The 17162-nt window shown below is 41.3% G+C and overlaps 1 protein-coding gene across 1 annotated transcript in view; it reads left to right on the top strand.

Annotated features, from left to right (window-relative positions):
- The window catches only part of LOC140225495 (LHFPL tetraspan subfamily member 6 protein-like), a 468185-nt gene that overhangs the window by 162434 nt on the left and 288589 nt on the right, over nt 1-17162 (top strand). Inside the window, exon 3 of the mRNA XM_072304600.1 lies at nt 16753-16868. Within this exon, the coding sequence (XP_072160701.1) occupies nt 16753-16868 (116 nt within the window). The remainder of the gene's footprint in view (nt 1-16752; nt 16869-17162) is intronic.

Genomic DNA, 17162 nt, shown 5'->3' with positions numbered 1-17162 from the left:
TACGTCCTTTGAGGGCGTAGCTAGGGGGTCCTGGGGAGTCTGCCCCCCCCCCAGAAAAACGGATCCTTCATTCCTCACCCCCCGCTCTCTTCACCAGGAGAGGTGATCTCATGCCCCCCCCCCCCAGAGAGATTTCCTAGCTACGCCCCTTGAATACTCGAAGTTTTTGAAAAACTTGATGATCATGAGCCAAAGTTTCTGATTTCACAGTGAGTTGAAACTGTAGCCAACGTGCGTTGAAACCATGGTGTCTAGAGAGGGAAAAACCGGAATTTATCAGGGAATGATAATTAAACCGGGAATCTCTTTCTTCTACCGCTTTGGGGTCATTTTTTTCTCACGTGGTACTTCCTCGCGTGGTCTTATACAAGAGGCTGATTGTGAGTATTTGCACCCTTTTATAACACACAATAGAGTAGCAGCATGAATTAGCAGATAATGCGGTTGTTTTTTTTTCCCGGTGAAGAGTGAAGACGCATAAAAAACGCCTTCAACAAGAAAAGATACTTCCTAGCGTAGTCTTAGAGGCCGAATAGTTGCATCTTTTGAAAGCCCAGTCAACAGATCGATATCTCCGTTAAGTAGTAGGTGCTGGATGCGAAAACTCGGTGTTTTAACGGAAATGATTACTTTTTGCTGGTCTTTTTGTATAATTTGAAATAATAAAAACATAATTCTGTGACAAACGCAATTGGCTCATTACCAGTTGCCTAGTACCTTTCCGTATTTGTATTATATTATCTTTGACGGTAACCTAAGAAACAATTTGCTTTTTTTACGAGTAAATTCTTGCCAGCAAAAATTTCTGGCAGTCTTTATCACATTTGAGCGGATTTTGCCTTGCCACAGTAGATTCCAAGCGGATTCTGGATTGAGATGGACTTTACATTGACGGCTACCAAAGCCCAGGTAGCATTTACTCAAACAAGTAGATTATTATGTAAGAGTTGGATAAGTGCTTTACCAGGGCTTTGATTACCTTGACCCAAAAGTCCATTTCTTTCCAAAATTTGGCTGTTTTACCCGTTCATGAAATACGTGACGCTGAAAATCGAACTTTTTACCATGCCTCCATTGCCTCCCCTCTTCATAATATATCCGCAATCTATAGTACGCCTCGAAAACAATTACGCGATGCTCGGTTCGACATTTTCCCGTCAGATTGCCGTTCTTTAATGAATTTTAGACACTAAATTCCCACATGGCGTTATTTCATTTTATATCATTTAGAGAAAAAGGCGTTCTGCGTCCACTTTAGCGTGACAAAAAGCAGCTCTGCCTCCTGTAACACTTCCATAATGTAGACTCAGGCCCCTCCCCTAGAGTGTTACGTATGTATTTTATGCACGACCCCATACATCTGTTTCTGTGCAGACCAATGTTAGTTCCGAACTTACGAATCCCTTGTTGCAGCCTTGTGAGCCAAAATAAATCAACTTAATAAAAAGCTCAGAATTTCAGCGAATCGAAATTTCTCCTCAAAACCAGTAGTGCCTCTGCTTACGTTGAGATACATAATTTAATAGCATAAGGTGGCAACCGTTGCTAGATTCGGCAGGACGTAGGGCGAGGGATGACTATTAAAATTTTATTCAAACGATTCTCATGCTAATAGCCCAGTTGCAGTGCGTCTCGCGAAGGAAGTATACCATGGTGGATGAGCCTTGCCAAAATTCATTTAAAAAATCGTCTTTTTACCCCTTAAATAAAAATACGGCTGTAACAGTCCCCTTCGGTCTAAAGCATGGATGCCGTAAGAAGCCTTTGCGTCACGTTACACTCAAGGGGAAGAGAGGGAGGGGTCTCTTCTGCCATAACGGATGCGTGACAAAGTGTTGAAAAGGTATACAACGTCATAGAAATATTGATAAAAATCGTAACATTTTAAAACATTTTCGATAGTTCTCGTAAAAATATCGATACAAAATCGTATGATTTGTGTATGAAGAGGGTAGGTCTGCTGGAACAACGATACGAATACATAATATGCCAACAATCACTGTGTTCGTTTCAACACAGTGATTGACTGATCACTTGATATACATTTTACTTTGAATTAGAATAGGGAGTAATGTCGTGTTAAAATCATTGATTGACCTGCATTCATTTCATTTTTTATGAAAAAAGTCAATCTCACCAAACTCCGAATGATATTAGTTCCCTCCCACAAAATATGACCTACGAAGAGTCATGAAATGAATTCTTGAATTTGAACACGATTAAATTTTACACCACATTCGACGTATGTTTCCTTTGCCATGCGCGTATCGGAAACAGTTGAATTCCATCACTTGGAAAGTGCATATCCACTGAGAGTCAATATTATATCGATTGCTGTGACTCTCGTGGAAATGTTTTTCCAAACCTGATAAAAGTAGTGTTATTTTACATTTTATTTCATGATAATATGACTGTTTCGTATTCAAACCTTACATCATCGATGGAATGCGTGTCTCTTATTATTATTGAATTAGTATGAGCTCAGGTGGTGCTAAAAATTCAACTTAGAGCCTCCTCTCCTAGCTTGGTCCCACTATTCACCACATAATTCAATCAGATATGCCTACCACTCATTCACTGGAAAAAAAGTTGCTTGGATCTAGAATCCAGGCTCTTGAAAACATTGACAAGAAAAAATACTCTTGATTTAATCGGATTTTTGCTTGGATCCAGAACCTAGTCTCTTAATTTAAGCGGATTTCCTTTTGATTCAAGCAAAAATTCGATTGAATCAAGAGTATTTTTTCTTGTCGTTTTCAAGAGTCTTGACTCTAAGCTACTTTTTTTCCAGTGTTGTGTTTGATTATATCGTTAACCTAACATCTGTATCACTCAACAATCGCCGATTCTTAATTGGACTACATTTTGCAATTTGGAACTATAAATTCTAGCCCGATTTAAAAACAACGTATGTGCCATCAGTTTCCCTATGCACATAAGCGTTTTTCCAGAAAAGCCAGACTTTATAGTTCCAAATTGCAAAATGCAGTCCAATTCACTTAAAGATGTGGCAAACGTGCAGGAGAACTAGTTCACTTGTGCTATTATTCATGCTCCTTTGAATTCCTACGAGAGGCTCGAACACTGGAAAGTCAGTACAGAAGAGTCAACAGATTTTATTCTTTTTTTCGCAGTTGAAAAAGTTAGCTTATTCTTAGCATTCAAGACACACACATGGCGAAGCGAAGAGACAAGCAAGCATGGAAAAATGAGAGAAATCGTTGCTCAGAAAAGTCTCCTTTTACGTAATATTTCCTTACCAACGTCGGTGAAATTACCAAACCACGTATCTCGTTTGCGGTGTTTAAAAATCTACGCTCACATTTTATTTTTTTGAAGTAAATCAAATCAATTTCATTCCTTGAAATTTTCACGGAATTTTCTCCGCACAAAGAGGAAAAATCACAGAAATTTTCAAGACGGGATGTTAAGTAGTTTTTCATTTAAAAAATAAAGTATGACAGGAAGTCTGCGACGTCGCAAACCGAGATACGTGGTTTGGTAGTTTCACCGTCGATATGTGTGACCATTTCTACGATATTTATTTTCCCTGCTCTTGAAGAGTTCTGTAAATAAAATCACGACTTTCATTGGACTTTTCTTGAAAAAAATAGCGAACACTGGAAAAAAACGCATTGGATCTAGAATCCAGACTCTTGAAAACATTAACAAGAAAAAGGACTCTTGGTTCAATCAGATTTAAGCTTAAATAAAAAAAAATCCGCTCAAATTAAGAGGCTTGGTTCTTGATGTAAGCTTAAATCTGATTGAATCAAGAGTATTTTTTCTTGTCGATGTTTTTAAGAGTCTAGACTCTAGATCCAATGTGTTTTTTTTCCAGTGAACTATGCAAATAAAACTACTTAAAAATGTAAGTTCTGTGTGTATGTATCCGTATCTCACCGTGTTGAACGTAGAATAAAACCCAAACCAGCCTATGAAAAAGATAAAAGAAACATGCGAAATCAAAGCCGGCTCACTTATTAGAGTTCTGCCGCTCATCGTATTGAATCGGCAGCATCAGTTTTATACGCTGAGTGCGGTGAATTGCTCGATTGAAAAGCTCTCGTTCACATTGGTTCTGCTTTTTCATCTAGATTTAAACTGTGAAAAAGTACCCGTTCCTGTAAAGCGGAATCGAATAGATTGAAAAAAAAGCCGGGAGAGGAAAGAATGTACGATAAATTATTATCTCAAAAATCAATTCTCAGAAACGGTTGTAACATGCCTGGCCGGCAGAATTGCCTCTATAAAAAAAGAATAAAACGATACATATGAAAATGTGTAGCTAAAATGGTAGCATCCTGCATTTCCTCCTCCTATTTTCTCTCTATATCTTTTCCATATTTACGGAGCCGTAGTAGTCGATCAGTGCTTGAGTACGATGCAAGTATTTTATGGCCTGGATACACGCTCTTTTTTCCGTCAAATTCCGATCAAAATGATGACCAAGATGGCGGTCGAGAGTTATCTAGATTGATGAGTAAAATTAATTAAAACAGCGTTTTGATTGAAATAAGCATGACATAAGCACGGTTGTGTGGACATTAGATGAAGGATGAGCCCCACAGCTCCATCATCACCTTCAAATTTTTGCAGGCCGCAGAAATTTGATGGTAGATGGTACGCACCAGTCACCATTTGATCGGAAATTGGTGGAAATTTGAGCGTGTAACCAGCACATTATCCTATCCTTCCAAACCACCGTGTGAATTTACAAATATGAAAGACGCATGAGTCAACATTCAATACACGCTGGTGATCAAACGATCAAAGTCAAGGTGAAATCATAACTCGAACTTCGAACTGGGCAAGTCAAATTTTTTCGTAACCAATGTAAAATTAAAACGTTAATATCTTAATTAGGAGTTGACTACAGTAATTTTGATGCAAGAATCGTGTCCAACGTGAAATTCTGGTTAAGAAACGTGTATCAGAATGCTTAAATTCGTATTTTGTCTAGTGGTCCATTGGATCGCACCATACTCCCTATGCTATGCACTGGAATAAAAACACATCGGATCTAGAGTCCAGACTCTTGAAAACATTGACAAAAAAAATACTCTTGATTCAATTGGATTTTTGCTTGAATCAAAACGAAATCCGCTTAAATTAAGAGGCTTAGTTCTTGATTTAAGCTAGATTCTAATTGAATCAAGAGTACTTTTTCTTGTCGATGTTTTTAAGCGTCTGGACTCAAGATCCAATGTGTTTTTTTTTTGCCAGTGTGTCTTTTTCGACTTTCGCTTTGTCTATCGATTTCAATAATCAGCCCTCTGAGTCTGTCAGATCGAAGCAAGTGCTCCGATTCATTTTATAATCCCGTCTTCTGCATCGATCAATGCACCACTATCGGTATGCAATATGCGGTTAAACTCACTTCCTAGTAATCTGCGCGCCGTATTTACAGGATTCCATCGGCGCTAGCGATCTTCGGAGCCGCTTTTTTTCGTGCCGAGATAAACGAGAGACTACCGAGATTGGAATGAGGTAAAAACGGAAAAATAAGAGACAAAAGGCTCGGCAAGATCAAAGAGTAACCGCTGCGTAAGGAACTGGGTTACTCTCGAATTTAGCTTTGTTCCCTTATAATTTCTCGCTCTCTCATTCTTTTTCACGGCTCGTTAAAGCATTTCTTGAGTGAGCCACGTGGAGCTTCGAAACTCTCCCGTCAATATTTTTCCTCGCAGCCTTCAAACTCTCGTTTTTAATAATTAGGATGTTTTTTTTTTTTTGTTTTTGTTTTTTTGTTTTTTTGTTTTTTTTTTTTTGAGTTTTGTGGCTTCTATTCCTTTGTATTGTAATTAGGATGTTTGGTGTAACGTAAATCGGTACTTTCAATTCGTCGTTCCCCTCACGAAAGAACGTAACTATATTTCGATGTTGCAAAATTTCCCCTCGCGAATTGCATTTTCACTAAGAGAATCTCAGGAATTTCTAGTTGACAAGTTAACTGATTTTTCTTCCGATCTGGTGCAAAAATCGCAGAAATTTTACTGTTAATTTACATTTCAGTGAGGAAAATGTTGAGTGAATTTTCTGAAATGTTTAGTTTCCAGCATTGTAATGTCATAAACATAATCCAGTAAAAGTTTCAACGAATTGCATGTATTTGCTTTAAATATAATGGATGAAGCGTCTACAAAGATCCTGAGATACCGCAACTAAGAAATACACACTCTGCCCTCAGCGTTTCAAGTAGAAACATTACTATCATTGATTAAATTCAGATACCGATTTCCTACAAAGGCGGATCCAGCAATTTGGCAACACCGGATTCCATCCAACTAAACCTATGTTAAATAATCGATTCTTGTCGGAGCACCTGGCCCTTCCAAGAATCGATACATTTCCATAGGTTTAAATGGAGAAAAAAAATGTTGCCAACTTGCTGGGTCCGCCGATGATTTCCTGCAGTGATTCCAGGCGGTGCTTAAAATCAAATCATCACTCAACACAATCGAATACACCGCAAGTATACTGTTTCATCATAACAACATTATCATACAGCTCTGAGCTGTGAGTATGGAGAACAAAAAGTTCAGGACCGAGGCACGCCACCTAAAAACGATCGTTAGGCAACTATTTCAACTCCTGCTGTTAGTTACATTGCCTACTCAGTTAATTGAAGGCGCACTGGACCATGTTCCACTCGACGCCTCCTCAACGCCGGACAGTGTCAGCGCCGAGCACATAGACGTGGGTAGGGGAGGGGTGGAGGGGGTGGGGGGGGTGGTGAGGGAGTGGTGAAGGGGGGGATCCGTCCGTCGCTTTTGCCACTAAATTAAACAAGCCCTTTTTCTGTATTTTCCGTGTCTGCAAAGAAAGCTGGAGCTTCCGCCGTCGCACAGTGGGTCGAGTCCATCAGGGAGGTCGGACATGACATTTTTGACTAAAACTGCAAATTTTGATGTTTATTTCGTCATATTTTAAGTTTCAAGGGGTGCTTTCAAAAGAAAATTTTACGGGAAAACCAATGAAACCGCTTCTAGAACCTCAAAGTTTTGTATAAACGGAGTTATAAGCTTTTAAAGTTTCCAAATTTTGTCCGACCTCTCCTATCGACTGGATCCACTGTGCGTCGGTCATCCTCCTTCTTCGCTGTTTTTTCCGGATCTTTGTCGTTCTGTTGACTAATTTTCTCCTCCGCGAACCGGATTTCCTGGCCCCCTTTGCACACTCCGCTTCATCAATGTAACGGCCTCTTCAAAAAAAAGGCACGAATCCTGAAGGAATTCAATGGCGCTTACGCGCTTTTTAAGAGGGGCCGCCTCATCTGCTTCCGCTGTAGCGTTAGGTAATCTCGCTTGCGGAATTGAGTTTGTTTCGACGCCTTGTGACCGGCTTTGATCTGGACAGGCTGAAATGACCCTGCGCTCTGGTAATTTCGCGGGTGGTTTTAATACGGTTTTTACCCTACTTTTATCCTTCAATTTTCTAATGTGACTAATTTTTACCCGAACCATAATGTGTTTTCAGCAGATGGATGCACCTCTATGGGCAAATTAGGGTATTTTCAATTTCACACAAGCGGCGTTTCTTGGGAGGGAATTAAATGACGTTTTATCCAGAATTAAAAGGAAGGGGGGGAATTAACTGTCGGGTTGTGTGTTTTTAAAGCGGCCAGCTTACTCGGCCACTGGCATAGATATTTGAAATCTATCATATACATCTCATTGCCCTCTGAAACCCCGTGAAATATCCCACGAACATTTTCTTGCATCAAATGACACCCTAGAAACCCTGCTCTAAACCGTATGACAATAATGTACGAAAATAAAATGCACGTAAAGCATTCGAATATTGCTATATTTGTCAATGTGAAATCTGTAGAATGCCAATTAAAGACTCACTTTTTAGAGGGAATAAAGCTTCTTTTTCTCGGAAAAATAAAGGGTTTACAAAGAATTAGGTCACTAAAAACAGGGATTGGATAGATCAACCAACTTTCGGTTTTGACTGCAATGCAATGCAAACTTTTTTTTTCACATTCACTACCTTGGCAACCCCTACTACCGTGGCCCAGACCGTTCCAGCTGATAAGTATTAGTGGCGGGAACAAAATCTTTACCTTTGAGAACATTTTCCCCCAAAATTTGCAATTTTAACTGTTAAAGCGACAGTCAAATTTATCCAAAAACTTTAATGGGGACATCTACGAGTTCCATAAGAAATGCAGTTTAAATCAGATGTGATCAGTCTACACTCTAATGTCATCCGGCAAATTTATATGGCAAGGAATTCCCGGAAAACTTAGACACGACAAGAGGACAACAATGAGAACACGCACAATGTTAAACATTCACACATTAAAGACCCACAAAGAACGGTCCAGGGAAGTTCCTAGTTCTCATGCACCAATGGAGCTTTCACATCCCACAAGCTTTTGCGATTTTATTTCTCTTCCTTAGGTAAAATTTTGTAAAGTACACAATGTTACCACTACTTTTTCCCGAGACAAACTATTAAGCCTGGAAATAACTCTCAAAGTTGAGGCGGTGATGCAAGGGATCTCCTACGCTACGCCGAGACTCCGCATCTAAATCCAGTTAAATTAACTACAAACACGGAGTAAATACATTCTATAGCGCTGTTGCCACTCTGTTTAAGGACTATACTGCCGTGCTAAGGAAGAACGCCGTATGAACATTCGAGAGTTGCCAAATTTCCATCAATTAAATGTTTATTTTCGAAGAAAGGTATGAATATTTTTCCTTGAAATTTTCAGACAGTTTAGATCAAATTACAAACAAAATTATCTGAGAAATTGGCAGAAAATTTCACCGAATTATATCAGCAGCACAAAGAAAATTCAGTCAAATTTTCGGACAGCCTAGTCGAAAAATTTCTCTATACAAAATTAAAATGGCGGCGTGAATTTTAAAACGTCGCATAGCGCGTATTATACCTCGGCCGGAAGGTGACGACATCAGAATACTGCCGTGCTAAGGGAAAACGCCGTATGAACCTTCGTCAGTTGCCAAATTTCCTTTGATCAAATACGAATTTTCTGGGAAAATTGTGAATATTTTCTTCCTAATTACATCTAATCATCTGAAAATTTCAAGAAGAAATATGCATAACTCTCTTTAAAAATAAGCATTTTATCGGAGGAAATTTGGCAACTCCCGAATGTTCATACGCCGGTTTTCCTTAGCGAGGCAGAATAGGCCGGAGGTTTGGCAACGCGGCTCTCAAAGCGGCACCGGAATCGGGTGCATCTTTTATAAAGCCACAGTTGTTTCAATATTTCAAGTCCTGGGCGAGTTGTAAAAATAAATAACCAATTACTTTGTGCTCCTGTTAAACCGCTCCTTTCGATCCGCCGCGATCCCCCAACGCCCCCCTCCCCCCTCAACCCCCCTCCTCGCCCTCTTCCGCCTCCCCCGGTCGGTCTCGTTGAGTCCTCCATCCGATTAACTCGCTTTTACAATTGTTTCGGAATTTGTAACTTCCTGCCGGATGATAAAAAAGGGAAGGGGGGAGCGAGCTTTTATTTTTTTCCGCGAGCGCTCCTACCCCCCCCCCCCCGCTTTTCAACAAGGCTCCACCTTGTCCCTATCTTTTGAGCTTTCATATTTTAACCCCCGCCCCCTTCGTCCCCCTTATCCGCGGGGCTTCCGCCGGATGCCACTCGCCTGCAACGCGGGGGGGAGGGGGGTTGGTGAACTTGAAAAATAGGTCTCTCGTGTTCTAAGCTAAAAAAAAGGGGGGGGGGAGAGCAAAACTTGATTTCCTCTGGTTACTATGATTTGTGATAGTGAACAAGGTCGAGCACGTACAATAGTTTACAAATCTGAAAATTAAGGTATCGATAACGATAACAAACCAAAAATGAGTTTTTTCGCCGTGCTGAGGAAAAGTGCCGTATGAAAATTTCGACCTTGTCAAATTTCTTTTGATTGCGTATTTATCTCTTAGGAAAGTTGTGCCTTTTTCTGAAGATGACACGATGGAACGCCTAATTTGGTGTCGAACGACACATGCCATGTATGTTGCATCAATTAGCTCCAAGTTTTCGTTTACTTTGGGTTTTTTCGAAGCTTGGGATCGCATTTTTGCCATCGTGGGACTAAAGAATGCCCTTACCTTTGAAAAACAAGTTTAATGTAATGAAGACAGAGGTCATCTTAGACGAAAATTATTGCATTCGATGTTGATATTGAAACTACGTACGTTGAATTTGTCAAATTTGGTAAGTGAATTCTGTAGTATCGTGACAAAAGATATGCAATCTCACACTGCGAGCAAAATGACAAGTTACACGGAGCAACAATGCAACATGAAACTTATCAATGCAGTATATTGCATGCCGTTCTGACACAAAATATGCCGTCTTTTGAACCACCTTGAAATTTTTAGGTATACTTTAGCTCAAATTGTGAATAATGTTTCATGAAATTTTAACGAAACATTTCTGAGATTTCCTACGGGGTTGTTTTACTGCGGTTCACATCACTGAATATTTTTCTCGGGTGAAGTGTGTACAACAATGATGTTGAGTGAGCCTTTTCTTCAAACGTAAGCTGGTGTCAAAATCCTCAACTCCAATGAGGATTTAACTCGGACGACAGACTCCGGTCTGAGTTTGGGAGCGCGGGCTTTTATCTTAACTTCGGAGTCGGAATCAGTTCCTAAGTTCTCTGACATTGCAGACGCCAACAAACTGCATAGCCTTAAGGATCCTCTCTCGGAGTTGCTCGGAAGTTTCGCCGGGTATATATTGTTTTCAAAGCGTTGAGAAGGCCGCGCATACCTCGCAGCTGTTTTCTCCGAATTTGACGATTGCAGACGCATGTGTTGAAATCTGCAGCTTTGCAGATTTGCTCTCCGTTGTGATACAGTTTCTGACAGAACTACACAACAGGAAACTAACAGTACAAGGATTGTAATCATAAATTGGACGTATTTCTGTCAAACGGAACTGTCGACGTGTGGGACAGGCGAGGTGTGCTTTAGAAAGCTGCATAAGAAACAATGTTAAAGTGGGCGTGATTCCCTTTGGATAAATGGAAAAGCGGGATTTTACATTATGTTTAATGGAACTATGTGCCAACTAAATGCGGTACCCATGAGCCATGGACATGTAACAAGAGCGTTGTGGACAGGGCTCATGAGTTGAAGACTTGGATGAATCGGATCGTCGTTCTCATCGTCGCCGCTGACGTCACTGGCGCCTTATAGTTCCCATTCATTCTCATGGCTCTCAACTAACGAGCACACCCCTTCTTTCCCTCCTGTCTCTGGTTTACTGGAAAAAAACACATTGGATCTAGACTCTTTAAAACATTGACAAGAAAAAATACTCTTGATTCAATCGGATTTTTGCTCGAATCAAAACAAAATCCGCTTAAATTAAGAGGCTTGGTTCTTGATTCAAACTAGATTCTGATTGAATCAAGAGTACTTTTTCTTGTCGATGTTTTTAAGAGTCTGGACTCTAGATCCAATGTGTTTTTTTTTCCAGTGTTCCGTTTGGCAGAAATACGTCCAAGTGTTTGTTCTTTCACCAAAAAAGTAGATAAATAATCTCAACTGAGATATATATATATATATATATATATATATATAAAAAAAAAAAAAATTTTAACGTAACATAGTGTTTGTGTGTACCTCAAACGATGTCGTCAATCACAAGTGTGTATTTGTCATATAAGATCATCATTCAACGCAGTGAATATCGCTAACGCTGAGGTAAAAACTTGGGCTAAAATTTTTACATTGATGTATTCAATCAAAGCGAGTACATATCTCTCTAGATACATCGTCAGCGCAGGTAAATGAACATACGTGAAGATAACAAACGCACGTTATCGAATGCTAGCATCACATTTTATTTTTGGTAATATTCTGAGGCATGATAGGTATCTAATATACGCTGTTTAATGACACATTTCTCTAAAATCTACTGAAAAATGTGCACAGCTATAAAAAATTGTGATACAAATATATCCGTTGCTCCGGCTCCTGAATGCGGGACTTACGGTTTCCTCACCCGCAACGCACGGTAGTGCTTACGTCTCCTGGAGCCGGAGTTTTTTTTCAGTGGACATTTTTCCGTACCTTAAGGATGGATTCATCTCGAATCAAAGACATTCGGTTTTCGAGATCACATCAAATAGAGCCACCACTCTGACAACAAAGCCGACTCGGGAACGTAATGAAAAGGTCTAAAATTCAATCAGAATTTCGAAAATCGTTGTCGTGGGAGACGGTGGATTGCTTTCGGAAAATGAGAAAAACACCAGGAGAGAAAGGGGAGCTTTGGGACTCGGGGAAAAGGAAAGGCAGATGAAATTTCCTAGTCTTCGGAACGTCTCGTTCTCGTTCCGCTCCATTTTCACGGCCGGAAACGACGCGATGGTGGCGGCCTGGCGGCGCTTCGCGAAATAAAAAGGGCTCCTTTCGGGGCCGCCTTTGTGTCTATTTTAATCCGGGCTCATAGATTGGGTCGCAAGATCAGAGTGCGGAACCACTGAGGAAGAACGCCGTTTCAAAATTTGGACGTTGTTAAATTTCCTCAGATGAAGTATGGGTTGGTAGATACGTTTATTTGGTGTTTTCAACATCTGAGCCATGATCGCCTTAGAGAAGAGATCAAAATAGTGTAGTACAGGATTTAAAAAATTTAAAAAGGAGGGGTTCCAAAAGGGTAGCACACAATCCCTGGTAAAAATTGGCGATAAGAGCTACGTTTCAAAATACCATAGGAATTCTTATAGCCGGCTAAAGAAGGCTACAGAAAATCATATAGCTGACTGTAGAATGCGGAGAAAATCATACGGCCGGGCTATGCGAAGCGATAAAAAATTATGAAGCCGGGCTATCGCCCTATCGATCGGCTATCGATCCTATCGCCGGGCTTTACATTTTATCGCCTGGCTGTTGCTTTTTCGCCGTCGATTATAAAAGGCTATAAGAAATTGTGTAGAAATTCGTGTGCTTTGGAAATCAGTAAGTTTGATACGGAACCACCTTAATATTTACAAAACACACATTATATTTTCCTTTAATCAATTAAAATGAGAGTAATCCAAACAGGATGTGCAAACATTTCAAAATCATGAATGAATAACGCTAACTCCGCCAGATTAAATATTAGAGCCTAACACAAAATGGAGCGGCGACGCACTAGCGCCTACAAACCTAACAGGGATACTTCACGCATTGCGCAACGCGTGAAGTATCCCTGTTAGGTTTGTAGGTGCCAATGCGCGTTTCGCGCTGGCTGCCTGCCTGCCGCGCCGCAGCGAGCTACTGCGCATGTGATGCCGTGTTTTCAGTTTTAGAGTCCCCAAATAAAGTGGCAGCCCTGTCAATGTATTTGCTCCCTTTCTTTGATGGAGAGTTTGTTTTGATGTAGAGGTGGACTCTCAGAATACCGTGGGATATCCCCTCCATTTTGGCCTCAACTTGAGAAATTTTTTTGAGCTTGGGAGTTAATTCTCAAGAAAACCAGTGGCCACATCATGTTTCTCGCGAACTTTTACATAAGAATCAACAGTCAAATCGCAAATTCCTCATACATGCACACTTAAAAAAATTCTCGGCGTTTTAACCACGGTCCGTTGGTACCTTTACCAACTCACTTTTTTTTACCAATTACTGGTAATTTTACAAAGACAGACTGGTAAGCTTACCTAAAAACCGGTGTTTTTACTGTTTTTTCAGGTAAGAATGCCACTTTTATTGGTAATCAATTCCCGGTAACTTTGCCATTTTATCTCGGTAATTCTACCACAGTCGATAAAAAATATTGGCGTTTTTACCAAGGTCCAGTAAAATTACCGAGAAAGTTCAATAATTTTACCGAGATTTCTCGGTAAAAGTACCAATTCCATAAATGGTAATTTTACCAAGAGAAAACTGGGATCAAATAGAACCCTGAATTCTTGGTAATTTTACCCTTTTCTTAGTACACCGAGATTTTTTTTTTCAGTGCAACATCTCCATTATCATATTTTTCCCGGTATATCCACTCTCGAGAGGTTGTCAATTTTTCAGTAAAACCGCCCGGGTTTTATCATCCATTTTCAAGGCACAATCCCGAAAACAACATGCGAGCCGGCAACGGTGCCTTCATTATGCATCTCGTCATGTCGCGTCGCCGCGGCAGAGGTTGGCACTCCGGCAATTTCAACTCCATTGAACTTGCCGCCACCGCCCGGGTCCGTGTGCAAACTTATAATTAAAAAATATCGATCTTCCCCGCGACGGAGGTTAATGTAGTCATTACGGCGAAAAAATCCAGACCTTCCTCCCGGCGAGTAGTTCGATATGGTTATGGGTGGCAATGAGGTGGAGGGGGGAGGGGGGACGCCTGTTGAAGAACTTGGGACACAGCCGGGGGGTACGAAAGTTGAGGGTGCTGACAACTGAGACGGAGATTAGGTTGTCGGAGCCGTGCGAGCTCTCTAAGTTTAGAAGGGATTAGTTGGAGCTGCGGTTAGGATTACGGAAAAAGGATACGTAGATGTTCGAGGCCTTTTTCAGCAACGCTCGCGAGTACCCATAAAACCGGTTTTTGAAGCGCTGTACCGATAGGCGATACTGCCGTGCAAAGTAAAAACGCCGTAGGAACCTTCAGGCGTTCCCAAATTTCTGTTCATGAAATACAAATTTCTTGGTAAACTTATGAATATTTTTCTTCCGACAGAGAATTTGCATGCAAATTTTTCATTGCTTCATCTGAAAGTAGTGCTTGAAGAGCTGATTTCACAGTATTTTTTATAATGTTTTTCTGATTCTGCCGGAAGAAAAATACTTGTTCCTATAGACTGGTACAGTTAACCATTCCTCTGGCAGAATCGACTCGAAGATTGGTAGAATTTACCATTCCTTCACGCTGTGTGAAATACAGCGTGAAAGAATGGTAAATTGGACGTATCTCTATCAAACAGACCTACGTGGAGATGAGAAATATGGGGTGTGCTCTAGAAAGCTGCATAAGAAGCAATAATGTAAGAGTGGGTGTGATTCCTTTTGAAGAATTGGAAAAGCGGGATTTTATATTCTACCAAAAGGATCTATGCGCCAACTAAATGCGGGATTCATGAGCCGCGGGCATGGCAAGAGAGCGTTGTGGACAAGGCTCATGAGTTAAAGCGCCCCAACGACCATCTCCCCGTTCCGCTCCGGCTCCTTCATTGTCGCTGACGTCACTGGCGCTTTATTATTCTCATCCACTCTTACGGCCAGAGAAATAACGCGCACACCCCATATTTCTCACCTCCACATAGGTCTGTTTGATAGTAATACGTCCCATTATACCAATCTTTTTTTTCAGTGTGGTAAGCACGAAAATAAGGGTGCGGAGAAACCTCGCAACAACTCAACTCCCGGATGAAAAAAGAGCGGAGGTAAAGGGGTCGGGGCGAGATTGTCTTAGCGGCGCTAATGTTTAATTTTCCTCTTCAGCTTCGCCCTGCCTCGCTTTCAATCTCGGGAGATCATCGCGCCATTTTACACCTGATTTCCCGGCCGGAAACGGAAACGGAGCGGATCTTCGATGACACTTGATTAAAGTCGATCCCCCGCCCCCCCCGCCCCCACCCCTCCGGCCCCGGATGCCGCCGCAAGTTCCCTCGTAACTAAATTAAATCTTTATCCCGACGAGTGGAGTGGAGGGGGCGGGGGCCATGACCCGATTCACCGAGGGATTTTCGTCGATATTGTCATCTCTCACGCCTTAACAGAGAGCGTGTTGGCGGCGAATTTATTTTTAACAAATTGGCAAATTTCACGGAAAACAGTTTATTACAGTCCCAACTATACTCCCGCGGGCTATTACACAGCACAACAAATTTCGGGTTTTGGTTTGTCCTTCGAACCAAACCAATTTTTTTCGATTTCTAGGTGCTAAAGAAGCCCGAAAATGACCATATTACCTTCAAGGCTGGTCCTCAGGGCGCCGCCATTTTGAATTTTTCAAAATTGAGAAAACCCACGATTAGATTTTTGCAAATATCTCCTCAACGGTTCATCTCACAAAAAGAAAAAAAAATTGCAGATCTAGCATTAGAATTCTTCTTCTTCTTCTTTGGCTTCTTCTTCAGTGGTTAATTAATTGCAAATCTAATATTAAAATCCATCCTCTTCCTCTGTTGTTTTAGTGGCTTTCACCCTTACCGTAAAATTACAAAAATTGTGAAGTTTTCTCTTAGTTCTACCAAATTGTCAATTTGTAGATAGGCAGTATTGTTCGTTGGCCATGGACTAGCCACTTCATTCGAATGGCTTGTTGCGGAGATAATTCCACGAAAACGTCTCCTGGAGACAAGTCCTCAAAGCTCAAAATCTCTCAAGGCTTCATCCGCTCGAGTCTTAGTCTCAATCTTATTTCTGCCAAACGGAACTAAGTGCATTATAACGTGAGCCCTGTTATACATTTATACTTATGGGTCGCAGGGCTCATGTCTTAATGCACATAGTTCCATTCGATAGAAATACGTCCAATTCGTCATCGACTAAATCCGCTCGATAAATCCCTATCTTAGCAATGCTATTTATCGACCGAGGTATCTCGAGCGTTTCGACAATTCACTCTCCGGGCGTCGGGACCGGTAAACCCGGGCCGGGACATCCGGAACCGAGCTCGGAAGTCGGACTCAAGTTTTTGTTTGTAACCGGAGGTGTCTTGGCGGGAGTTGTTGGGAACTCGGCGGCGGTGTCTGCCGGTGGCAGCCGATAAGGGTGTAATAACAGGGTGGAGGTGGAAGTTTCGTCTCTCTAATCGGCGGTGTTTGTTTGCAGGGTCGGTTGCTGGGCCAGGTGGACGCTTACTTCAGCTCCTTCCGCCGGTGCAACTACCCTAAGGTCACGCCCCAGAAGGCCATCGAGATCGTCACGGAGTGCGGACGATATGCAGGGTATGTATTTCACTCATTTTTAACTAATGGGCCTGTTGCAAACTTTTGCTAGAGCAAAAATAAGAGTTGTTTCTTGTAGATAATGCCTCAAAAATCACGATGAGCGCATCGGCAAAGTCTGAAATGCACTCACAACTTCACAAACTTCACAATCTGCGTAAGAAATTTGCGTTTTTTTAAGCTTCCCGCTTCAAAAACGATACTACGGCGTAGGTGAACATTTTGTTAGAGGAGTCGCTCCATCGTCGGCGATATTCATCATGGCCGACGCTTGCACGCAGTTCCGCGCGTAAT

Source organism: Bemisia tabaci, chromosome 9 (genome assembly GCF_918797505.1).
Source record: "Bemisia tabaci chromosome 9, PGI_BMITA_v3".
NCBI classification, from domain to species: domain Eukaryota; kingdom Metazoa; phylum Arthropoda; class Insecta; order Hemiptera; family Aleyrodidae; genus Bemisia; species Bemisia tabaci.
This window is presented reverse-complemented; position numbering and strand designations above follow the sequence as displayed.